At 43.3% G+C, this 26,690-nt stretch overlaps 1 protein-coding gene across 2 annotated transcripts in view; it reads left to right on the top strand.

The window, feature by feature from the left end:
• The first annotated feature begins 2,742 nt into the window (after window positions 1–2,742).
• The window catches only part of COL14A1 (collagen type XIV alpha 1 chain), a 179,582-nt gene continuing 155,634 nt past the window's right edge, over window positions 2,743–26,690 (top strand). Inside the window, exons 1-5 of one of the 2 annotated variants that reach the window (XM_025207819.1) lie at window positions 2,743–2,766; window positions 4,430–4,550; window positions 11,955–12,071; window positions 19,242–19,385; window positions 23,306–23,395. In XM_025207819.1, coding sequence (XP_025063604.1) covers window positions 4,454–4,550; window positions 11,955–12,071; window positions 19,242–19,385; window positions 23,306–23,395 — 448 coding nt within the window. In that variant the 5' untranslated portion in view covers window positions 2,743–2,766; window positions 4,430–4,453. Of the gene's footprint in view, window positions 2,767–4,429; window positions 4,551–11,954; window positions 12,072–17,638; window positions 17,706–19,241; window positions 19,386–23,305; window positions 23,396–26,690 lie in introns of those variants that run through there. The other variant, XM_006026800.2, reaches the window with a different exon arrangement.

The following is a 26,690-nucleotide window of genomic DNA, read 5'->3' as shown; positions in this document are numbered from 1 at the left end:
CCAGGAGTCCAGGTGCGGTGCTGGCGGGGGGTGTCCAGGACATGAGTGACGGGTGCCTCCTGAATCTGGGGGGGCCCTGTCGGCCCTGTCAGGGGGGCACCAGCCCTGCCAACGGCATCGGTGTCAGCCATCGGGGGGGGGTACGTGCACCCCCATGGACCCCTACCAGTATGGTCCAGGAAGAGGTTGGACAGCTGCGTGCACGGGGTGATGTAGGCGTAGCTTTGCCCCCGTTCTACCGTGGGTATTTCCCCGGCTTCGGGGCTTTGCTGGTTTCCCCCCCTTTTTGCTACATGTTTCAGGGTGTTTTTAAGCCTCCTTCAGAGGCGCTGGGTGTTGGCAACTGGGGTGTGCCAGTGGGACCAATGCTGCTGGGACCAAAGCTGGAGGTTCCTGGATAGAGGGTCTTGCCCCTCCACTCAGGTCAGACTAGTTATCATATTTGGGTTCAGGAAGGGATTTTACTTTGTGGTCACATTGGTATGGATGGCAGGGAGGGGGTCACTTTCTTCTGCAGCAAGGGTGCAGCCTGCTACCCCAGATCTCTTGAGCATATATTGACAGTATTTCATAGAAACAGGATGCTGGCTGCCACGGTTCCCCAGTTTTATCCGTGGCAGGTTTGGGTGCTAGGTCCGTGTTGTGTCGGGGTTGACAGTATTCTTATGTAGCATGCTGTTTAGATTATGGTTTATATGGGATGGTTAGGATGGGGATGATCCTGCCTCAGATAGGGGAGGGGGTTAGATTAGGGGACCTCTGGAGGTCCCTTTCACCCCTGCTTCTCTGTGGGTGGAAATAGACCTTATCTGACCTCTCATTTGTGCTGTTTAAAAAAGTTGAACTGGAAGGGTAGGGGCCCTGGTACATGTCTGCTATACACCATCAAATCAGGAGGAGGTGGAGGAAACTTTTATTTATTTTTTTAAAACAGCTAACCAAAGCATTCAAATTGCAGGACTTGTGCTTCTGGCTGGGGAGGGGTAGGGGGACAAGTCATTAATTACTATGATACATAGTGGGAGGCTAATGACAGCGCACAGACAGTAAAATAAGTGTTTGGAGACTGTTGGGGACAAAATTTTGGTGAATGAAGAAGCCAACTAGTGGGAAGCTCTTCTTGGTATGCTGCTTATAAATAGGGAGGAATATGTGAGTATCTGAAGGTGGAAGGTTACGTAAGTGCTAGTGATCATGAGAGTTCATGAACCTAAGGAAAGTAAAGAAGAAGATCAGCAGAGTAGAAGCACTGGCATTCAGACAAGCAAACTTAAAAAAACTCAATGGAAGGAAAGTTGAAAGGCAACAAGGGAAAAGGGAGTCCAAGATAGCTGGTTGCACCTTAGAAACAGTGTTAAGGGCAAAAAAGCATGTTATCTGCATGAAGGAAGGACCAGAAAGACAGTAAGAGACCTCTTGGCTGAACAATATAATCATCAAGCACTTGAAACTTAAAGATTCTCAAAAACTGGAAACTTGTCTGTATTCCTAAGCATGAGTGAAGCACAGGCATGAAGGGAGAAATTCAGGAAGGCCAAAGCAGAAATTGAGATACAGCTAGCAAGGGACATAAGACCTGAACAACACCAAAACAAAAAAATCTTTGACTATGCTAGAAGTAAGACTAATACCGAAGAATGTATAGGTCCCTCAGTGAATGGGAAGGGAAGTTTTGTAATGGATGATGAAGTGAAAGAATGGCATGTTTATTGTCTTTTTTTTTACTTCAGTCTTCACAAAAAAAGCCAATTGTACTTGTCATCTGATAACTAGCAGCAAGGGATGGGGTGAGGGGAGAGGGTTAAACAGTCTAGAGTAAGAAAAGACCAGTTAGGGTGTGTCCAGATGAGCGCACATGTGTGGTGTTTGGTGCCACAAACCAGTCTCCAGCACTGCATACACCACACACAAAGTCATTCCCTGCGCTGCTAATTTGAAGCATGGCGGGGTTTTGACACCTGGAGATCCTGGTGTCAAAAAAACCCATGCCTTATAAAGCAGGGTGGTGCACGTGGCGCCGCTGGAAACTGGAGCCTGGCTGCCTGGAGCCATGCTCCAGCTGCCGGCCCGGCTCTGTGCTGCCGGATTGCCACAGCTGCAGCCCCCAGACACACTCAGGACCCCAAGTAAGGCTACTGGGGCCAACCCCCTCTACCCTACCCAGGGAAATGTGCTGCACACCAGAGTGCATGTGCATGGATGTTTCCTGGGGACAAGCAGCAGCGGTACATATTGTGCTGCTGCTCTTTGTCCCTAGTGAAACGCATGTTCCCACCCGTGGGAATGTGCCCTTAGAGATTACTAAACCAAGTTTAATGTTTTTTACATAGTCCTAAACTATTCCAGGAATTGGCTGAGGGAATTGTAGAACCATTTGTTATTGGCTTCGAGAACTCAAGGATGTCACATTAGGTTCCAGAAGATCAGAAAAGAGCAAATATCCTTAAGAAAAGAGGATGACCCAGGTTGTCTGCATTTGTCAAGAGTAAGTCAGGTTGGTGAAGCCTGATTTCTTTCTGTGACATGGTGCTGGGCTTTGAAAATAGGAGACACCAATGGATATGATGTATCTCAATTTAACAAGGCTTTTAACACTATCTTTCATGATATTCTCAATAGCACGCTAAGGAAATGCCTAGATGAAAGCACTGTAAGGTGGACGTGTAACTGGTTGGATCTTTGTGCTAAAAGAGTAGCCATCAATGGCTCATTGTCTTAACTAGAAGGAGGTATCAAGTGGGGCTTTCTAGGAGTCTACTGAATTGGGTACTGTTTAATTTCTTCATTAATACTTGGAGGATGGCATTGTATGCATATTAGTAGTTTTGCAGTTGACATTTATGTGGGTGGAGTTGCAACCATTTTGGAGGATAGTATTTGAATTTAAAAAGATTTTGATAAACTGGAAACAGTCTGCAATTCAAAAGTCAAATGCATTTAGGATGGAAAATTCAAATGCACAAATTGGGGAATGACTTGTTAAGCTTCAGTACTGCAGAAAAAAGATGTGGGTGTTCATAGTGGACTGCAAGCTGAATATAAGTCATGTATATACTATTGCAAAAAAAAATTGCAAAGCATACTGATATGAATAAACAGAAGTGTTGCCTGAAATTCAGAAGAAATGATCCTTCTGCTCTGTTTGACACTAATGAGGCCTCACATCTAGTACCACGTCCAATTTTGGCCACCACATTTCAAGAAAGACATGGACAATTGGAAAGAGATCAGAGAAGAGTATAACAGTGATTTGAGGTCTAAGACACATGACTTCACTTTCAAGGAAAGGCTGGAAGAATTTGGATTGCCTCGTCTGGAGAAGATGTGCATTGAAGACGGGAGGGGAATGGATGTGTTAGCGGTAATCTTCAAACGTATAAGAAGTCTTTATAGAGACAGTGGCAATAGACTCTTCTCAGTCTCCACAGAAGACAGGACAGGAAGTCTTAAATTCTGACAACAAGCTTGCTTAATAACTATTCTCCAACCATTTGGGTTGGTCTAATAAAAGATATCAGATTCACCCAAGGAACCTGTCTGCCTAAATTCTGACAAGAAATAGGTTTGACTTTTTCACAGAGAGGGTAGCTAATAATTACAACATTACTGGGAGAGGTTGTGGAATCTCAATTATTGGAAATGTTTAAGAGCGAGTTTGCTGAGCATTTGGCTGGGATGGGTTAGATGGAGATTAACTTGCCTTGAGCAGGGAGTTTTACTGAATGTCCTCCTGAGGTCTCTTCCAGCCCTGTTTTCCTATGATTCTACAACAAACTCAAAATAATCTGGGTGCAAAAGAGATATCAGGTTTTAGTTTTTACTGTAGTAAGTATTGTCCCAGAACTCCCATCTCTGATGCTTTGTTACTGTACTGAGCAGCACTGGTGTGTATTACATGCCATGATATTCACAGGAACGCTCGTAATTTGATCCCAGCCAGTGGTGTTCTCTTTAAACATACTATGGAACCAGAGTGTTTTTGTTTGATATATGGTAAGGTCTGCTCTTAATACTTTCTCTGTTTATTATCCACAGAATACTAGTCATAGTTTCATATGGGGGGCAGGTTTTTAAAATTGCTTACCATGCTAAACAAGTTAAACTTAGGGCACTTTGGAAACCTGTTCCCGGCTTTCAATCACATGGGCTCCAGTCATTTCTCTGGAAGGATTTGAGGTTGGCTGTTGCTTTGCCAAAATACAGCTTTGGAGAAAGAAAGAAATTCTCAAATGGTTCTGCACCCTTTTCAAGTGAAATGTGCTGTAGCTACTAAATGGATTTTGCTAATGAAATGTTGGCCCCATTGAAGTTAATGGCAAAATTCCCTTTTCTGTTGATGGAACTAGGGTTTCACCCTTTGAGTCTCATTTAAAGTGAATGCCCTAGATGTCTGTGCTTGATAATTTATTTCTGTTCTGTTTGTTTGTAGGCTTGGTGATACGGCACTTACCAAATGAAAAGAATGGTTTGTCAATACAAGAGAGAGAGCTGGGTGCTCTTGGCATTTTTAACAGTTGCCGCTCATTTCATCAGCTGTGCCCAGAGTCAAGGTAACTGATATATGAGAAAATAATGGTGTTCTTTTCTGTGGGTTTTTGGGGTGGACAGGGGGTAGGTCACCTTAGCCTAATAATGGCTTTATATTTCACACATGAAACATCATTTTCCCTTTACAAGCAAGCAGATCTAATATTATTACAATCAATAGGAGTTCTGTTATTAAATTCCCAGGGAGCAGAATCAAGATCTAGTTTTCCTGGCTTGTTTACACACAGGTAGTGAAGTGTAGCATCTTGGAAAGAAACTTGGTAGTTGAGCTGTATAGGATGAATATCTGCAAACAGATTCAGGAAGCATTTTCAGTTCTATTAGATGTAAATATTGAATGTTGCTCTTGCTAGTAAAGACACAGATGGTTCTTCACTGGGATGTTAATCGTGCATAGAAAACATATCACTGCTTTGTAGGAACAGTATCTAATATAACATTGCATACAGGGCTCACTGGGATGCTCTTTCTCAGCCATTCCTTGACAATTTGTGTTTGTTTTGTGCATATGTCCCATGCATGGCTAGTAAAAAGATGCTGTTGATGTTGCTTAAAAATTCTCCTACATGGTCTTGACAGTCATTTGAGTTCTAGAGAAGTCTGTGCTACTGTTCTTCCTCCCAGGTCAATTTTTTTGAGTGAATAAAAAAAAGCAAAGGTTCATCAAGGATTATAAACCCCTCTGATTCAAGGTTATGCAGACATTTTCTCCCCCGTGTAAAAGGGGGCCTTAGCCTTTTATACTGGGATGAGTATTGAATTTTTATGTTTAGAGAAAGGTAGTTAGATGTGTTAGTCTGAAGTCAGTCAGAAGGCACCTTTATAGACTCAATAAATGAAATGTAGCATGAGCTTTTGTGACTCCAGGCTCACTTCATCAGATGCTGTATATTTATTACTGAATGTGTACAAAACAGCAGTAGATAAGCAGAGGCTGTCCTAGGGGTAGGACATGTGGTGTCAGAGAAGCTTGGTTAAGAGGTATGAATGCTCCTAGCAACATTGTTCCCCCTAATGTTTGCAGATGCTTGGAGGAATTGTGCTTTTCTGGGGACTGTAGAGCACCACTGAGTATCTCCGTTCAGAGAGATTTGGAGAGTGTTCGCATTGATATTTATTGTGTATGTTGCAAGGAAAAAGGAATAAAGAATTTTTTTTCCCTGTGCCCTTCTCCAAACGGTCAGTGCACCAGTCTTAGATAGAATTTGATTACCAAATATTTCTGACTTAATGAGTCAATAAAAGGAAGCATGCGGATAAGCTCAGGCCTGCATATTTAACCCCGCACACAGATAATTTGCCATATACATATGGTGTTTTCAAAGAACCAAGGATATTTGGAGGGGAGCAGGGTAATGTCTTCTATCAGATTAGACAAGATTATCTAAAATCTCTCCCAATTTGCAGCTGGTCCAATAAAAGATATCCCCAAAATATCTTTGTCTCTTGCATTCTTCCTGGACCATTCTAACTAAAACATCACTCCAGCACTACCACAATATAGTATTTTTAAGCCATTTTATGGATTCAGACCCATTAAAATGATATCAAAGGAAGATGTGTCAATTCCTTAAACAGCTTTGCAAATAAAAACCATAATGCAAGCAAGAAGGTGGTAATCGGGGTTTCTTCCACACAAGGAGGAGAAACATTTTTCTGCTCCACTTACAGCAATAACATGTCATCTGAAGTCCTTTGTCAACTGCTTCGTGTAATAAGTTATTCATTTTCTCCACTCAGGTAACAGTGACTGACTGCTTGGTTACAAATACAAGGCTAACAGTGTATTTGAGTGATTTAGATAAGTAACACATCATATTAATGTTCAGGGAAAAATGGGGGGTTCAGTCTAACTCAGTGGTGCCCAGTTTATGGTCTGTAGGCCCCCAAGAAGACTGGGTCAAGCCTGAGGCACAGGGATTCAGCAGCAAGCAGCTTGGCCCAGCATGTCCAAAGGCCCTCTGCCATGCTGCTGTCCTTTCTGCAGCCCTTAGGCAGGCACAGTTTACCAGAAGTAAGCTCTCTTCCTCTTGTCCCTTCCGCTGGCATTGGCACCCACCTCCTGCCCTCCCCTTCTTGGAGAGTGGGGTGGGGGCCAGTGGTGCAGCTGGGTGGCAAGTACCTGGTCAGCTGCTTTAAAAGGGTGAGATCCACTGGTCTAGCCTATATGCTTTCCCCCAACAAGGATGCTCTGAAGAAATGTTAATTGACTTCTTAGAAAGAGTGAATGTATTTGCAAGGTTTGGCTCTACACTTGAAGGTAAATGTCCATGTGGTGCTGATGGACACCGTTTGGCTGAGGTGCTGATTTGACAGACCATGCCGACTGTGACTTCTGTTGAGTCATTGCTCCCATTTTACACACCTGATCACAAATTATCCATTTGTTATGTTTTACTGGTCCCTGACATTTTAGATCTTTATTTTCAGATTTTAACCTCTTCAACCTTTTTTGCATTTGAGTTACCTGTTTTATCTGATGTGTTGACTTCCAAATCCTACAATATCCTCTCTGTTCTCATTCAGTTAGATTGATATATAAATGGCTGAAGAAAATGTCTGCTATCATTGGTGTTCCTGTATAGTATATACATTGGTGTTCCTATATATACATATAGTACATATGCTTCGATGCTAAGAATTACCTTTATATGCAAAGGATGGTCGTTGTGATTTCTGTAAAGTGCTAATATAATTACTGGTCAATTTTAATGGATGATTAACCTTTGTTCAAGTTGATCAAGATTTCAATATAATATCTAATATAAAATTAGGTGCTAAAAGGTGCAATTACTATTCTCAACTCTACAAAACTTGTGTTAAGAGGTGCCAGTGGAACACTGAATACTTCAAAACACCTTCCCTGTTTGTCTGCAATGTAATGTATTTGGGACACTAACAAAAATAACTGATTGTTATATAACTGCAAAAATCAAAACCTTGAACTTGTCTTTAGCCTCTTTTGGGTGATTGCTTTAATGTTGCTGATGGCCACTCACTTGTGCATTCCTGTAAAATCACTTAACAAGCTCTAGCTACTGATTTTTTTTTATCCATTAACTGACTCAGATTGGATTCATTTTTTTTTTCTTTCTGCAAGAAGTGAGAATTTTGTTCAACAGATAATAAAAGTCCACAGAAATAAAGATTGCTTCCTCAGGTTGGTGACCATGTAGTAATTCCCATCAATCTTTTTTGTTGTTTGTCCAAGTATTAGATTTTAACGTCCTTAGTTTATATGTCCTTATCTGTGCCTGAACCTTAGTCTTTGCATAACCAAGACATAGTTAACTTCTTTGGGTTTTTTTTACCAATTCTTTTTCTCACCTATATCGATTCTTTTTTGGACATCTCTTTTCTACCCATTCCATATATGCACAAAAATAAACTAGCTGGCAAAGATCTATGCGTTATGCAAAGACTCTTCTGGCACAGTTGTTCTAGTCTATCACATTGTAGTTCTATAGTAAATGCCAACCACTTTGGTGACTGTCCTTCTTTGCTTGTTGTCAGACATGTGACTGGTTTTGTAAGGGGGCTTCAGAAGTTTACTTGGTTTGGTGATGGCTAATTCCAAGTAGGTCAGAGCTATGCCTCTGGAAAGTGCTCTTAAACCTTTCAGACATGAGAAAAAATGGTGTTCAGAGACATTTTTTTTTTCCCTCTCCTTGATTTTATAGGATATGCCTTTTTGTATTTATATTTTTGGTTATGATTAGATTTTGTGCTTTGCCAGTGATTCCTATAAAATGTGGATCATTTTTTGCATTAAATATTATCATTGTTTCAAAGACTCTTTTTTCCCCCAAAAGCACCAGCAAATGAATACTAAAAGGAATTGCATATTTTCATGAATTGCTATACATCATTTGTTATTCTAGGTTCATTCAGCTCTGATTTAAGTCTGTTTGTGAGCTATACATAAATCATTCTGAGTCTTGAGAATGAATTAAAGGCTGTAATCTGTAACTATCAGTTGCCTGCTTTTTAAACTTTTACCTTAGCTTCAGTTACTGTATTACAGTTGCAGTAGACAGAATATTCCTGCACTACCTTGCCCAGAGCAATACTTCACACTTGATTATTTCACCAGAAAAAAATGAGGGCCAAATTTTCAAAGAATTGGTTGCATGCAGGGAGTGGAACTTGTAGATGCTCATTCTCTTGGAACTGATGAAACCTGGGAAGGTAACTTAAAAGACTAGCAGCAAGACTGTATTCAAGCTGGTACCCCTCTAAGTGGAGTTAAGTGCCTATGTACAATTCTGTTCTACCCTGTTAAAGTTCTGGAAATCCATTTTGTAGAATGCTGTGGCTGCATTTACATGAATGGCGGACTGTGCAGTTGTTACTGTGCAGTCATTTAGTGCTTGCATAAGCACTTGCTGGTTTTATTGTGTGCATCCCCACATAGGTTTCTTCAGACGCTACTGCACAACAGCAATGAGCTAATGCACAGTAGCTCGTTACTACTGCTCAGTAGTGTCACATCATGGTTAGTGCCTGTCAATGGTACTGTGTAACAAGCTACACAGTAGTGTCTTGTATAAATGCACCTAGTGTGTGCATCTACACGTGCAATTCGCACATAGCAATAAACTGTGGAACAGTTTGCACCAGAGTTTATTTCTCCTGGGTGCATGTTAACTCATGCGCCTGGGACCACAGCACCTTGAGCTTGGGCAGAACAGCCCAGCTGGCAGTGGGTCCAGGGGGGATCAGCCTGCTAGCCCGGTGCTGCTCCACCCCAGATCAATGTACTACAGAGGGGCTGACTTGACCACAAGGGTGCTGCACTGTAGAGCTAGCTGGCAGGTAGCCCCCACATTGTAGCACCCTCATGCTCCAGCCAGCTCCAGTCATCATTTAAACGTGTGTTTTGGCATACTAAACTCTGCCATAGGATAATACTTGTCCTAGACAGTACTATTCTACAGTAGAGTTAGTTAATTTACTACACCCTAATAGGGGTGCATGTATAAACAGTGATGCTTTACTGCGGAGCTAATTAGTCAACTGCAGTAAAGCACACATGTAGATGCACCCAGTTATCTCAGCCTTAAGACAATGTCTCTGCCTCCCTGTCCTCCCCCCAACATCCCCCCCCCAACCCCCAAGGAAGAGAACCCACTTACCTTCTGCATTACCTGTTTTTTCAGTGACTTAAGCAAGGTAGAAGTGTATTGCATTTAGGTACCTAAGTCCACTTATGTGCCTAATTGATACAGTAGAATCTGGCTGCAGGTCTGAGCAGATAATGCCCAGTGTGGATGCACTGTTTGGGTGTATGGTCAGCGCAGCAGTTCTGAGAAGGTTTTTCAGCATGCCAAGCTGGTCTGCTACCCCACTGTCTGTGTCCTATACTTCCCAGTTTCTCCCTCTTTATATCCCCCTGAACTCTGATGTCTTGAGAACAGCTGGGGAGTCACTAAACTGGCCTGGGATCTTCCATATTCTCTGTCTGTCCCCTAAGACCCAGTCCTTTTAAGCTGAAGTTCCACCAAGGCTGTGCTCTGCTTTGTTATAGTAGGCTTAAAGTATTATTACGCTGGGTGCAACTCAATACAAGCTAGTGAGAAGGGGGCTTTTTTGAGTGATGTTTTTATAACATCAAAACATTATAATTTTAGGGTGTTTTATACTGTTCAAAGGTTAATGTTAAAACAAACCACACAAAAACACTAGTTGAGGGAAAGAGTCAGGTTTGGTATGAAAGCCCATGGGAAACAGGTCATTCATTGATATACACAGGCCATGACATGTGAAAATTCTCAGAGAGAACCAGAAACCGCCCCCTGCTAGTCCAGGCCTTTGGCTAGTGTAACCTGTAGTGTCTTCATGGGAGAGTTGAAAGGCTTGGGTGGAGTCTGGGCTGAACTATTCTGCTGTGCATGCTAGTGCTCAACACATCCTTGATACCTAGAAGGGAATACCACAGCAGAAGGGAGATATTAGTTCGGTGTGTGAATTGGGATGAGAAACCATGGGTTTGTGCCAAAACCAACTAAAAAAAGAAAATGTTATTAGACCTCTGAACTTTTCAGGGGTACATGCCACCCAGAGCTCTGCCTACCCATATACTTGTGGTGTACCCTGGACTTTCAGGCCAAGAGGCAATAAGAACAGGCCACCCTTGGTTGCCACATCCATTTGCAGTTGGATTGACTGCTGAGTTTTACAAACAGGACTACGCTAACTGTTGAACTGAGCCATTGGGATGGATGTAACTTTTAGCAGGTGCACCAGCCATTTAAAGATAACAGTCTTTATAAATGGCACCTGCTTTAGGCTTCATATGTATAGGTTTGGATGCTATGTTTCAGCTCCTGCAAGACGGCTCACTTTAGTGGATCTCTTGCTTGGATCACTAATGTGGACCACTAGCATATTTATGCTATAGTTTATGCTATAACTCAGCACACTTAGCAGAGAATATGTTGGGCAAAAGGCTATGTGCATGAGGCTGCCTTGATGTGGCACCCCTGCCAGCCCCTCTCCTCCCTGCTTAGTCACCTCAGAGACAGTGGTGGAATTTCTGCTTGATCCTGGACACCCAAACTTTGCCTGCCTCTCTCTTTCCGATGAGTCCATGCTGCTGCTGCTGCAACCACTGTTCTTTTGACCTACAGCAGATTGCAGGGTAGCCAATAAAGGCCAACTTCCCCTACAATACTTGGAATGTCTTTGTCTCAATCTTGACTAGCTTATGAACATCCAAGTTGGCCTTGTTGGGCCCAGGGCAGTTCTGATGTATGCATATCTCTCAGGCCATGCCCACAACCTGATGATTTTGCATGTTCTTTCTTGCAGCTCTGCACATACCCACCACCGCTTTTAAAAACCCTGCCATTTCTTGTCTTTCCCTCACAGTCAAAACTGTACGTGCACAGCAGGACATTCGTGCCCACACAAGCCTTTGAAAATTTGGCCCTGTGTGACTTAAATAACACCTTCACACCCCGTCCGTATAACATTAGGGATAAGACCATAATGTAAGGCTTTGTCATCAGTTAAGCAAGAAGGGAAATTTTAGTTTTACTATGTTTTACAAAGAGCATTTTGTATTACCGGCTTTGCTTGCTAAACCAGAACTTTAACACCTAACACCATTTGTCTTTTTGTCCCTTGGTAATGAGGATTTTTAATAGATAAATAGATCTAAAAGGTATGTCTTGGGTGAAAAAAATAATGCACTTTTGGGCTTAATGTCATTTTACAAACTAATATACTGATTCATGTGACATTTGGAATAACTTGCATCCTTTTGTGTCATTAAAATCTTGTGCATCTGTCTACCTGTACTTGTTTGTGTACTCCTTAACATTTTACATAAAAGCAGTTTTTTTTAAATTAACTTTTCTTTTACTTTTAAATTAAGACCTTTCTCAATTTTTTTTCCCTTACAGTGGCTCCACCAACAAGACTCAGATATAATGTAGTTACTCCTGACAGTGTACAGATTTCATGGAAAGCCCCTAAGGGGCAATTTATCGGATATAAACTTCTTGTCACTCCAACTTCAGGTAAAAAGAATAACATTTGTTTGTCAACATGCTTCCTTATTTGAGTTTGGCAACCTGGACAGCAGCTTCTTGTTTCTTGTTATTGATCTTGCTCTACATGATTGGGAAATGGAGCAAGGTCTGGACAAGAGGTGCTCTGGCTGCTTTTGGGATGGGCAGGGAGGGGGGCAGACAGATCCATCTTGCCACAGTGTGGCTGGAGGCCACAGGTAACTTGTCTAGGGTGTCTGTGGGGATAGCATCTGCTGCTTCATCCAGTCTAGAGGCCTCTGGTTCTGTCTCTGGGCCTCTCTTTGCCTGTTCTTTCTGTGGGACATAAGGAAGTGGAAAACACACAAGAAAAGTCTGTAGGGAGGAGGTTTGCACGGTTTGGTGGGAGTTTTGGACAATCAGAGAAAGAGGTGAATTAAAAGCAATTAAATTCTAATAGCTTATGGAGCCATGAAAAATTCACACAAGCTGAAGATCTGCCCTGAATGCCCAGTGTTTTAGTGAGCCTTATTATAGCTCTTCCCCAGTAACATCCTGCTGAAAGGAAAGGGTTTTAATCTGTGGTAGTAATGGAACACAAAACAAATGATTGCCAGTACTAAGAGAACAACCATATTTACTTGCATTCCCCATGTACTTTTCCCCCAAAATCAGTCTTCCAAAATTGGGGTGCATGCCTTTAAGCAGGGAGCTGATTTTCTTTGGAATAAAATTATGACAACTATGGGCGTGTTTACACTTGTGCTTTTAATGCGCAGCACACTATTTTACTGTGCTTTAAAGCGTCATGTAAAAAACCATGATATTGTGCTAAAGTACAGTAAAATAGTCAACTGTGCATTAAGCATCACTAAAAAGGTGTCCAAATGTGCTCCTGTGCATTAGCATAGCCTAATACACATGAATTTAGTATCTGACATTGTAGGTATTATATGTAATGTGCATTATTAGAAAAGGAGCATTAATGCACATGTAGACATGCCTACTGTGTTGCAAAATGGCTGCCAGCTTCCCTCTCAGCAAGCAAACAGGAGGGGTGGAGTCCAGGGTTAATCCCTTCACACCTCCTCTTATCATTTGACAACACAACCCCTCCAGGGAAAAGGCCGGCTCCTGGCCATGACTGGAAAAAATAGTATCCTCCCCTTCATTTTGCCTTCCAAAAACAAGGTGCATATCTTATTTGGGATGATGTGATCTGAGAGAAAATACAGAAAATTATAGTCCATGTAAAAGGGGTTGTTTGCAGACAAACCTGACGTTGTTTCATTATAATCTGCTAATATTTTAGCTGAAAAATATGTAGTGATAGTTTTAAAGCAGCTGTAATAATTTCTGGATGAGAAAACATTATAGATTCTTCTTTTCCCTTCCCATTTTTTTATTGTTGCGCTTACCTAACCTAAGCCAGTTTTTCAACCTTAAGATGAACAGACAAGTAGCATATGGAAGCAATCAACATATGCCAAAACCCACAGACCAACAGAAGCTACAATGATGTGTGACATGAAGCAGTTCAAGTCAGTCATTCTGCTAGAGGTATTAACTTCCAAAGGGATGAATGGTAGCCAAGTCAGATGGGCAAAAGAAGAAAAGTTCTTGTAGCTGGAAAGCAAATCTGCATTATTAGCCAGCTTATGATGTGATGAGGCCTAATAAACTTTTATCATTGGAGTAATTTGCAGCATGCAACATCCAACATTTGTATATCCAATTAAACATTTTAGTAGGGCCCAATCTAGTAGCGGCATGTAAGTGAACACAGAAGGAAATGAACTGAGCCCTAGCAGGTAGGGCTGAATAGAATATACTGTTCATAGATTTCATAGATGTTAGGGCTGGAAGGGACCTTGAAGATCATCAGGTCCAGCCCCCTGCCCCAGGGGCAGGAAGATAGCTAGGGTCAAAGGATCCCAGCAAGATAAACATCCAAACGTTTCTTGAGTGAGTCCAGAGTAGGTGCCTGCACCAATTCTGGAGGGAGTCTATTCCAGGTCTTGGGGGCTCGGACAGTAAAGATACTTTTTCTTATGTCCAACCTAAAACGGTCTTGGAGTAGTTTACGACCATTGATCCTTGTTTTTCCTTGGGGCGCTCTGGTGAACAGACGTTCTCCCAGATCCTGATACACACCCCTTATGTACTTATAAGCAGCCACCAGGTCCCCCCTGAGCCTGCACTTTTCCAGGCTGAAGAGTCCCATGGCTCTCAGCCTCTCTTCAAAAGGCCTATTCTCTTTCCTCTGATCATGCTCGTGGCTCTCCTATGGACTGTCTCAAGCTTCTTGACATCCTTCTTGAATTGTGGAGCCCAGAATTGAATGCAGTACTCCAGCTGTGGCCTCACCACGGCCAAATACAAGGGGAAGATGACATCCTGAGATTTGCTTGAGAAGCATCTATGGATGCAAGCCAGAGTATTGTTTGCTTTACCAGCGGAAACATCACATTGGAGGCTCATGTTCATCTTGTGGTCAGTCATGACCCCCAAGTCTCCTTCAGCAGTGGTGCTAGCAAGCGTAGCACTGCCGAGCCTATAAGCATGCTCTGGGTTTTTTTTCCCCCCGAGGTGGAGTACCTTACATTTGTCGATATTGAACGTCATCAGGTTTGTATCTACCCACTTACTAAGTTTATCCATGTCAGCCTGGATCACTAGCCTGTCCTCAGGTGTGGATGCCATGCCCCAAAGTTTAGTGTCATCGGCGAACTTAGCCAGTGCACTTCTAACACCAATGTCCACATCACTGATAAAGATGTTGAAGAGAACTGGTCCAAGGACAGAGCTTTGGGGGATGCCACTGGTCACGGAACACCATAATGATTCGCTACTATTGACCACTACTCTCTGGGTCCAACCTCAGAGCCAATTTCCCAGCCATCGGACTGTGGTGTAGCTGAGGCCACAGTTGGCCAAATTTTCCATGAGGAGGTCATGAGACACCAGATCAAAAGCTTTTTTAAAGTCCTAATCCAGTCTCTTACTCTTTTGCTCCATGTCCTGGACTTGAGGCTTGGAAACAGTGTTGTTACATATACAAAATTACGGATGTCAAATGCCTCATTAGCAGGCATTGGATCATTTTGGGGGTAAAGCCATTAGGCCAGGAGTTGGCAACCCCTAGCATGCATGCCAGAGTGTAGCACATAAAGCCATTTTGCTTGGCACGCCACAGCCAGCCCAGGCTCTGGGCAGGCCCCTGCTGCTGGCCATGGACCCCAGGCTGCTTGCAGCAGGCAGCAGGGAGGCTGCAAGCATTTGCACCGGGGTCCATGGAGCCGATGCTTGGCTTGTTGCTGGCAGCAGGTACATGTGTGCCTTGGGTGGATGGTGGGGAAAGGGCTGGGGCTGCCCTGCCACAACAAGGCTCGGGTCTCTCGTGGTTTCCCTGCCATCCACCCCTGGCATGCACCCTGGGTCTCTTACAAGTTGAGGTTGTGAGTGTTTTTGGCACTCTGCCCAAAAACGTTGCCAACCCCTGCGTTATTAGGCCATTCCTTTATTCTGGCTGTACCTGCTTTCTCCCGTACACATGTGTACCAGTGCAGAGTTGAAGGAATAGGACTACATGTTGTTCTGAAGTCTGCACTCTGCAGAGACCCTGCTCTAAAGGAGTACTGCTGCAAGGTGGTCTCAGGTAGAAGCCTCCAACAGCTCTGCATCATGGCTTTTTGTTGATCTGCAGGCAATGGGATGGGATAAATAAGTTAGGTTTCAAATGATCCCTACTGATAGTCTTTGTTTTTTAAAGATTCATTAATGACTGATTGCACAGTGGTGGCTGTCCAGAGGCTGTGTTGCTTGTGTAGATATACCAAAGCTAGATTTAAACTTATTAGCTTGGGTACTGCTAGCACTCTTGCAGTAATAGCCTGGAGTTCACCATGGCTAAAAACAGACAGTCAAAAAGCCCAAGGCTGAAGAATGGATTCAATCTTTGCAGGTCAGTCTAAGCAGTATAGATTGAACTGATAAGCAAGTGACATTCACTTTTGATTCCAGAATTGCAGCCATGTGCCTGCAGTAGGCCAGACCAGAAGCTGGGGGGAACTAGGGTATGCCTTCCTGCTCAGCTGGAGCAGACAGCTTGGGCCAAGGCTAGCCTGCTCACCCTGCAAGAGGAGGTTTGTGGGTAAGGTGCAAAGCACCGTGGGATGCTGGGGACTGTGAGTTAACTTGAATCTGGACAGGATCTGGGACAAAAGTTTAGGAAACTAATACAACCTAAATTAAACCTAAGTCTGATACTGCATCCATCCATCCAGGTTTATCTTAAACCAGTTTTGGCCATTTTCTGTTGTGTTACAGATTTGAACTGGTTTCTGATCACTTATACTGGTTTATGTGTAATTTATGTCCCTATCCTGTGGGTTTAACCCTCTGATTATATGCTCAAGTTGTCTGTGGCTTTTGCAGCCAGTGCTGAATTCCATGCTGTGGAAGTTACATTGCTAGCTGTATATGTGGAAGCTATTTTAAATCTGGTGGAGGTATGACTCATTAAGCTGCAGTAACAGTGGCGAGTGCAGTGGTGACATACCTGACTTGACAGCCATCATATATTCAAAACTTCAGAGCACTTAAACTCAAGCCTGTGAAGTATAGCAACAGAAGGCTAGATACAGTTAAGATCAGCTAGATTGCACTTGGCCAGTGAAAGCTTTGCAGAACTCTTGCTCTGCAGAGATTCTGGATAAAGCAACTCTTCCTCTGAGTTCCTGTCTCTCCAGCTAGTGTGAGACTTATTAAGCATTCTGTATTTTCTAGAGGGAAGCCTCCAACTCTTTCAGCCCACACAGTTTGCTTGAAAATTGCACTTTCTCTCTCCCTTTTTATTTTTAAGGATAGTGCAGAAATCCCAGACCCAGGGTATGATCTCAAACATCCAGGCAAAGCCTATAGGAATTTGCATTTGGGTTTTGCCACAATCAGCAGGTCCACATTTGAGATCAGCAGAGGGACCTTTGCTAAAACCTGACAGCTAAAACAAACTCCCTTTTAATATATCCTTTCCCATTTAATATGTTCTGTATGCATTTTAAAAGGTGGCAAAATTGTTCCAAACCACTTACACGGGGCTTGCTTCTTGCCACCACTTGCATTGGGAGCAGGCCCAGAAATGTCAGCTGACTTGTTACAGTTGATTAATGCTGAAATTTTTCTTTTTAGGTTTGGGGTTTATACTGCTGCCAGCTTTCCTTCCTCCCTCCCCACAGTTACTCACTTGCCTGTCTCTTGTCTGGTGTTCCTTTCACGTCATTCTTAATGATCTAAGTCATAGACCTAATGCTCTTGAGGTTTGTGTGCCTCTGATTCATTTCACAGTTAAGCTGATCATCTGGTTCTGTCCACCTGAAAACTGTCTCATCTTTCTATGGCCAACTGTACCAAACTAACTCCCATATTTCCACTTTCTAACTCATACCATCAACCAGAAATTCAGTCTTGCTGCATGTAACAGGGCAGCCAGTGTCTGTTTTTTAAGAAGGAACAGTCAGCCCTGTTGAGAGAGCCCAGCTGCACAGCATTTGGATAAGCAGGGAGTGCCTGCTGGGAGCTTTAAAAGCTCCCCAAAGAGTAATTGGAGGAGGAAGCACATTGTGAATAGAGCAGCTTGCCATACACCCAGCATGAGAGCAAAAGGTCCTTGTGTCTGGGACAGGACAGAAGGAATTGGGTTTGGTTTATTTCAAGATGGTGCTTTACTTGGGAACCCCTCAGGGAGCAAATCTCTCTCCCAGCTTTCCCCAAAGCTTTTTTCCTTCTCTGGGGAGGTGATGCAGTTGGTGGGGTAGGGGTGTGTTGTGAGTAGTGGGATCTGCATGTGCTTCCCTCTCCTACATACAAAAATAATAGTCAGTGAAACCCCTGTGCCTCCATGTACCTAGTGTGGCTTCTTGTTTCTTGGCTGGTTTCAACTAGGCCTGTGCGAAGTGGATAGTATTCACTTTGAATTCAGCTGATTCAAATCACTGTCCTGAATTGATTGGAGATTCAGAAGCAGCTGAAATCACCCATTTGCTCTCTCAGCTCTGGCAATGATTGCTGTGCCCACCCTGGTTCCCAGCACTTTGGTGGGGAAAAAAGCCCTGACTCAGCAGGTGCTGCATGGCAGGGGTAATCCCTGCTGCCCCTCACTGCCCCATGCTGCAGGGCGGGGCTGAGCCTTCTAATTCCCCCCCCATGGCTACCCTGCCCGCCCCAGCTCTGGCCCTTTTAAGAAAAAAATAAAAAGGAGAAAAAGCCCTGGTCTCACCAGTTCCAGCCTGGCCAGGGGGGATTCCCACTGCCCCACACTGCATGGGGGCTCTTCCACAAGGGGGAAGGGTCAGGGGGCTCATGCAGATCCCCCCATGCAGTGGGGGGCAGTGGAAATTGCCCCCCTGCCTGGCAGCACCCAGTAAGTTGGGCTTTTTTTTTAAGCACTGGGAGCTGGGGTAGGCGGGGCAGCCATGGGAGGGGCTGGGGGAGGGGGCTGGCAGGGGGCCCCCATGGTCCCCTCCCCCCTTCTCCGGCCCCTTCTTCCCCACCCCCTTACTTACGGGCTCTGAATCTGGCTCTAGCTCCCTAATGTAGTGGGCAGGGACTGCCCAAATCATTGAAGCTCTCCAAATCTTTTGTGAGGATTCAGAGAGCTTCGAATCAATTTGGACCTTTTTATTGGTCCCCTGATTCAATTCGGATTTGGAGATTCGGCCACCAAATCTCCTCCAAATCGAATCAGCACCCGAAGCTTCGCACAGCTCTAGTCTCAATTATCCGACTCCATGAAGGTTGAATGTAGGTCATCTCAACTATCTACAAAGCAGAGCAATAGTTATACCCTCCTCAAACCTACCCCACTGGACCCTCTCTCTAAATACAATTCTTCGGCTGTTTGTTCTTCTAAAATATCCCTTTTTGCTTTATTACCTTTTTCTAAGGTGTAACATAAACAGATAATGTCCCTTAGGACTATCCCTTGAGGTTTCTGGATATCAGGCTACCTGGGATGGCCATCTCCTGGCTGCCATTATTGAGGAGGTTAGATGTGTGACAGCCAGCAGTGACTTCTTTGCAGTCCCTATTTTGGTTAAGGTATAGATTCAAGGGATCTAAGATGTGGACAATGTGACTGTTCAATTTACGTCATTATCTTACTGTTTGCTACTTACCTTACATCTTTTTGTTTCATTGCAGGTGGAAAAACCAATCAATTAACTCTTCAAAACAGTGCTACCAAAGCAATTATTCAAGGTCTTATTCCAGATCAAACATACTCACTTCAGATTATTGCATTCAGTAAAGACCAGGAGAGCAAGCCAGCCCAAGGCCAATTTCGAAGTATGTATCTTAACACGTATGTTTGTTTCCGGTATTCACGTACAATTCAAAATGTGTAGACTGAACAGGTAGCTAGTAAAAGCAGTTCTGTTTGGGAGGTGCAAACAAGAGAGGGGTGGTTGTGTTTATGGAAATCCAGTAGTATTCATGGTGTAAACAGACACATGTCCTTTGCCTTGAGCAGAGTTATGCCAGATAAAGGGGTGATTTTTATCTGACTTGTTGTACAAGATCTACTTAACAAGGATTCCAAAACTAAAGGAAAGAGCCCTAAACACCTAACTCACCTAACTTTCTCCTTTCCCTTATAAAACTTAGCTAGCACTCAGTGAAGGCAATCAGTCATCAATGGGAGGAAAAGAGAGGGAAAGGGAACTCATATACCCACATGGATGATAATTTTTTTATTTCTTTTTCTCTCCAATGGGTTTCCGTTGGACTTTTTTAAGAGACCCCAGCTGGTATAAATATGCCCAGCTCTGTTTATTTGCACCTGTGCCAATGTACACCAGTTGAGCATCTGACCTAATATATTCAGCCAATTATTCTGCAGTCCTCAGACAAACGCATACCAAAATGGATCAATGTATTTTCTGTCCAAGAAAGTGATTGGTTAGGAGAATATTTTGTCCTGACTTGCACCTCCAACTACTAAATTACAATCTTGTCCAGAGAGAGCTGTTCTATGCAGCCCAAGACCAGAGAGCTTGGGAATGGGGGAGGGAGGAGGGTAGTAAATTTTCCTGAATTTCTTTGCCACAAAACACTGGCTATGAAGATACTAATACCCAAGGATGCTTGTGCAACAGGTTACTCTACCTGTAATAGGTCTGCGAATCTCACTAGCTGTAATTGCTAGACCACACTTTGATCCTAGGCAGCACATGGCAGAGTGACTGGTTGATCTAGAGTCAATATCAAGTCCTTCTAGCTATTCACCAGTGCGGCTGCCTCTGTTTACTGTTTTAAATACGACTCTGGTTGGGAACCCACAAAACCACAAATTACTTTAGCATTAAAGGGAGTCTATGGAATAACTACTTGAGCTACTGTAATATTAGCTGTGGGCTTGCTTTCTTGCTTTCCTTCCTAGTTCTATTCCACAGGAAAAATGGATCTGGCAGGGGTTACATTCTATTTAAAACAATTTCTTTAGCTGCTACGTGTTTTTACTGGCAGCAGCAAGACTTGAGTCCTATTTGACAGTATAATGAATTGTCTGAATGAAGCAGATACAATGAGAATGCAAATATTTCCTTCTCCTCTTCCTCTCTCTCTCTTTCTCTCTTTTTCTTTCTTTTTTAATCCTGTATTTTCATAGTTTAACACTCCTCAACAAGGTGGTCACTAATTCTTGAAGTGGGGGAGGATAAAATAAGCCCAGGGCAAGGAGAAAACTAATAAAGAAATTGCAGATGTGTTGGAGTTATAACTGATATCTAAGGAAAGCTCTTTTCAAGCCTTCAGGCTTAACCGTCTGGAGTAATGTTGCCTTAAGATGGTTATCTTTTCTTCTAGCATGATTTGTAAGCTATATGAAATAGTTAGTATCCTATTAACACAAGCTTTATACAGGGAGCTTTGTCCTTTAAAAGGCAGTTCTAACAGAGGTACTTTATTTGTTTCATCATCATGCGACCAAGTAAAGGGCAAATTAAATTAATTCATTCCACATATCAGAATTTGTCAGAATTACATGGCAGTATAGTTTTCCAACTCCTAATAATGAGAGTTATATATTCAGCATTGGGCAGCTAGTCCTGCTGATAGATGTCAGTCTCCTTAACCATTTTCTGGACTCTTAGTGCTGACTTTAATGCTCTTATTTTGCTGAATCATGAGGTCTCCCTGTATATTTTTTTTTATTATAGCACAACTCCTTTTAGTGGGGAGCTTGTCTAAGCAAGGTTTGAGTCTGAAGGGGTTTGAGGACTGAGTCACCAGGTGCTGGCTGAACTGTAACCCTGCTCATTATGATCTCAGTCTGCCTTGGGGAAGGGATGGTGTATTGCTCATAGTGTAGAAAACCAAAAAAACCTTGCATCTCTGAATCCCAGTCTCCTCACCTTGCTGCAAGGGGACAGTAATCTACTGCTGATAGAGGTGCCAAAGATGGTATTCTGTTTTTGCACCAGCTGAGCTGCTCTGGCCAGTGTGTTAGGAAGGAGCCAGGGCTCCATTTACCCTTTTTTCCTGCATCCATGTGTTCTGGGGGAGCGGAGCTATGGCTGCTCTTCTCCCCACTACACTGCACCCAAAGTTATGAGTTGAAGTGGTTGGGAGTACACAGGCTTGTGCTCCTCTTACTCTCCCTTTATAAAGAATGGGACAATGGACTTGTAATTCTATATTGGACTGGAACACACAACCAGATTTTAAATTCTTAGCTCTGTTACCCTCCATGTTTGGCTGAATTGCTTAAATCTCTCTCCTTGGTTTCCCTTTTATAAAGCAGGGTGAACATTTCCTCTACCTTTACTCTTGTGCCTGTCTGTTTATATAGGATGTTATACAGACACTTTACAACATAACATGACAGACTAGCCTTGTCCCAATAGGGCTCTGTTGTTGTTGGGCCATAAGCACTGCAGCAGCATCCCTCACTTAGTAAGGCTCAGAGGTATCGCTAACGACTCTGCAGGCTGCCTACTTGTTGACGCCAACCAGAACCTCTCAGAATTGTTTTTCTAGAACAGCGATTCTCAACGAGGGTGCTGTAGCACCTTGGGGTGCCGCCATATCTTTGAAGAGTGCTTCAAGGTACAATGAAATGAGCTAGGTGTGATGTGTTAAGCAGATAAGTGCAGCCTCAGGCTTGTCCCTACGTGGCTCATTTTCCCCCTCTTCCCCTCCCCTCCCCTCCCACCTGTCTGCACCCTGCAAGGAGGTAAGCAATATAATACACACATTTGTTTTGAAATTGGGTGACACTCGATTCACAAAAGTTTTGGACAGTATCTGAAGTCCAGTAAGAGCAAAGCATTAACACCCCCCCCCCAAAAAAAAGAAAAAAGGTGGAGAACTACTGTTCTAGAAGCGTTTGTCTTGGCAGTGATATTGCCATACTTTCTTGTTAGATACAGTGGTGTAGTCAAAAACCCCAAACCAATGCCTGGATTACTGATCAGGATCAGTCCAAATTCTGCCTGGTGGTGATGTGAGGTGGAGGAAAGCATAAAGAACTTTCCCTCCTAACCCTTGGGGCACAGATAAGATTTTATCCCTTCCCCACTACAAAATCCCGAGTTGTGAAGTACCCTGCCATAGGCAGGTATGCTCTATGTGCCTTGTTGCAAAGGACATGCCCTGTGGAATGAAAACTTTAGGAGTCATCAAATAACCAAGCAAATAATGGCCTTGACCACCCTTCGTCTCCATAATGTTGGAGGCCCTATCTTCCCAATGTGTTTAACCCATGTAAGGCCCAGGAACAATTAAAGTCTGAGACCTGTTCTTGCCTTACTACATGTCCGATGCCCTGAAGGGGTGGGCCAAGAAATGAAGTCTAAACTGCACCTCCATGGAGTGATACTAGATCTGGCACATAGCTGCTAGATGCCAGAAGGTTCAGACAAGAATTGTGCCTAGCTGTTTCCTTCCTGTCTCAAACTAGACTTGTTTAATTCACTGCCCTCCCCCCACCTGAGTCTTAAATCTCTGGAGACTCTCGTCAATTTGAGCTTGAATGCTGAAGCCTGTGTGGGGAGCCTTTCTTGGATGAGGAATTGCTCTTGATGAATGCTGTGGTGATGTGGACATCTGTCCATATTCACCTAAGGACAAGGCTGAGTTAAAAATGCTTGTGACCAAAGGAAACCGCGCAAAAATTGCATGAAGTTTCCATTCCATCTGGAGGAGGAATATGTGCATGCCTTTTTCACTGTACCTCATCTTTGACATACTTCTTCTTATCTCCGCAGTTAAAGATATAGAGAAAAAGAAGGAAACATCAAGTAAATCCAAGGTCAAGGATAAAGAAAACATAAATGGGAGTAAACCATCACCAGCAGGTCAGATCATCAAAACAGTGTGGTGATAGCATGCTAATAGCCAGTTTGTGTATTTAACTCTGCCATCGCAGATGCTTTTCTTCACTACAGATACATGAAGGCTTCATTTGTTTTCTGAGAGGTGCCAACACTAATTATAGTAATTCAATATAAGCAAAAGGTCAGTTTACTTTAACAAAGGCATTGGGATTAACTGTACTAGAAGTTTTTTAGTTCACGATTCGTTACAGCTTTTAGATGGTCAAAAACTAGTCAACGTGACATTTGAACCTTCATAAAACAGATCATTTTGCTTGTTTTTTTCTTTCCCCCTCCTCTGCCCCCAACATACATGCATGCACATGCACACACGCATAAACATGCATGCCTATACACACTTCTTTTTAATCCTTCAATATTCAGCATAGCAGTAGTTAGCTGTGTTCATTTCTGAAGTGCCACACTGCCCTACCTTCTGCCTGACTTCAGACTAACTGATTCATTTAGTTCTGAATAGACCCATTCATCACATCTGACAAAGTAGGTTGTTGCCTCTGAAAGCTTGTGCCTCTTTGAACCTGTTAGCTTCTAAGGTGCCACCCTGCCCTACTTTCTATTCAGCATAATGTGAATATGTTAGTGTCAGAGTGACTTCCATATCTGCAGTTGACATAACACATTTCATACAGGTATGATTTTTACTTCAGAAGCTATTTTTAATAATGTATGTAATCTGCATTACTGTGCACTTCTATGTAAAATGACCAGATATATGTGTAAAAATGGTGGGATGTAAGCAACACTTGTACAATTTTTAGAAAGAATGATTCTTTGTAGATTGACAAAATGAAATGCAGCATACTTCTTGTGAAATGCTACCTTGCTATTAGAAATAAATGTTTCCAGGACAGATGGTACTGGTATTTACAAGAAAATCCATATTGGTATTTAGCACACAACATAGTTTCTATTTTAAAATTTAGAGTAGTGTCTCCTTTCTGAAATAATATTTGAAGGCAATTATTCCTTTAAACAGTTATTTGTGATATGTGGAACAAGTGGGGGTCAGGAATAGCTGGATGTGACCTCAGATAATCTTTCAGCAATAAGTAAATATCTTCAAGGCCCACAAATATCCAATGGCATTTCCCTCTGTATACTGGCAATACAAGGATTATGGTCCAAAGCTCATTGAAGTCAATGGGAATCCTAGCACAGTTGATATGATTTGGTTTGTACAGGGTCATTCATTCATTGTAATCTTACATGTTCAATGTGTGAAATATACTAGCATGTGCTGTACAATAAGTGTAAGTTTCATCTGTTGACGTACTACGGATGTCTGACATAAGGTGTATGAAAATGACTGAGTTCAGGAAAATGGACATGTTTAGGAAAGGAAAATATAATTTATAAATTATTTCTTTTCTCCTTAGTGAAAGGGACAAAAAGTAGAAGTCTGTAGAGGGAAAAAGTGAGCCTGTAATAAGATTTAAAGAAAAGTGTTCTTGGCACATAGAGAAATTGCTTGCCAGATTATGGGACAGAACTCGTGCTGCTTTCAGGGATGCAAGGAGCATGGGAAGAAATGTGTGGTGAAGCTGGCAGGAAAAAGCTGTGTCCTGTGCTCTGCCCTTCAGGCTTCACATCCTTTATTTGTAGACTCTTTCTTTAATTATTTGGATCTGTGTAAGTAATGGAAATATGGCATTTCTGAATATGAAAATAGAAGTGTGCTCATTTGCTAATAGAACAGCAAAAAAAAATCTGTCTTGTTTTAGGGTTGCTTTCTGTAGCAACTCTCCTAGAATGATAGCGTGCTAGAGCAAGTAAAAGTTCCCACCATCTTAACGCTTTTACAAAGCTGATAAGCTATTTGTTGCTAGTTTTATTTTGTATAACTCCATTCCTTAACATCGAGTAATAGTTGGATAATATGAAGATGTCCAGTATATTGCCTCATACCAAATTAATCACTAAAGTATATCTATAACTGTACCAGAATTTAATGAATTTAAAAGGAAGGTGGGGGGGGGGGGCAGCAACAACAACAAAAGAAGAGTACTGTAACAGAGTTTAATAAATTAAAAAGGAAGGGGGGGGGGGGGGGGCAGCAAAAACAACAAAAGAAGACAAAAAAACCCCCACACCACATATCCCTCAAAGCTCGATATTATTTTGATTTCTACAAACCTTATGTAATTTTCCTAAATATGTATGTTCAAGTCTGCACTTCTGCATTTTTTTCCTCCAGACTGTGATATCTAAACTCAAATAAGTAGTCATTGGGTTAGGGACAGAAGTTACACACAAACCAGTTTAAGTGATCTGAACCTGGCTTAAACCTGTAACAGAACAGAAGTTCAGTGCACATAAACTGCTTTCAAAATGGCCAAAACCAGTTTAAGATAAACTTGGTTGGATGTAGTATCAGACTTAACTGATTTAAGTTAAACTGGTTCATGGAAGTTCTGTCCCAGATCACTTCCTGATTCAAGTTAACTCATTCCCTCAGCATCCCAGGATGCTTTGCTGCCTTGGGCTGTGCTGTCTGCTCCAGTGGAGCAGGACTGGCCCCTCCCTACCTGGCCACAGAGATAAAGCACTAAAGCCTCTGTTCCCTGCCAGCACCTGTCAGCCTGGCTGGATGGAGGAGGTGGGGCAAGGGAATGGACCCCCTGACCCCCCCCCCCTCACACCCATCTGTACAGGACAAGAGGAAGGAAAGCCCCAGGTGAGTGGGCTTGGCATTGGCTCAGCCTGTAAGAGGGGGAGGGGGAACACACTGGCCTGACCCTGGCAACCCTCCCCCCAACCCCAGCCGGGATCAGCCCAGGACAGGGGGAAAGCCCCAACCGGGAGCTTTTCACTCACCTGCAGCCTGGTAAACCAGGCTGGGATTGGCTCAGTCCCACCTTCTCCCCAGCACCCTCGCTTGTGAGAGGTGAAGCGGGGGAAGGGGAAAACACACAGGTCTGGCCCAGCACTGCCCTGTGCTGGGCAGACCCCAGCTGCGGGGGCTGGTGCCAGGCTGGGCTGGTGCTTTCTCCTCCCTGCTCCCCACAACTCAGGCTTGGGGCTGGGGAGGGGACATAGCTGAGCCAATCAGACTCCTGCTAGCCAGGCGGGGAGGTGGGGTGGGGAGGAGGATGTGAAAAGCCCCCGCAGTGGGAGCTTTTCCTGTGCCAGGCAGACCCCAAGTGGGGGGCCAGGACCAGGTGGTGTGTTCCCCCTCCCTACATTCCTCTAAGGGAGGAGCTGGTAAGAAATTTTCTGCTGACTCTCCCCTCCCTGTGGCTGAGAGCAGGGGGCAGTG

Source organism: Alligator sinensis, unplaced genomic scaffold (genome assembly GCF_000455745.1).
Source record: "Alligator sinensis unplaced genomic scaffold, ASM45574v1 scaffold895_3, whole genome shotgun sequence".
Lineage (NCBI taxonomy): Eukaryota > Metazoa > Chordata > Crocodylia > Alligatoridae > Alligator > Alligator sinensis.
This window is presented reverse-complemented; position numbering and strand designations above follow the sequence as displayed.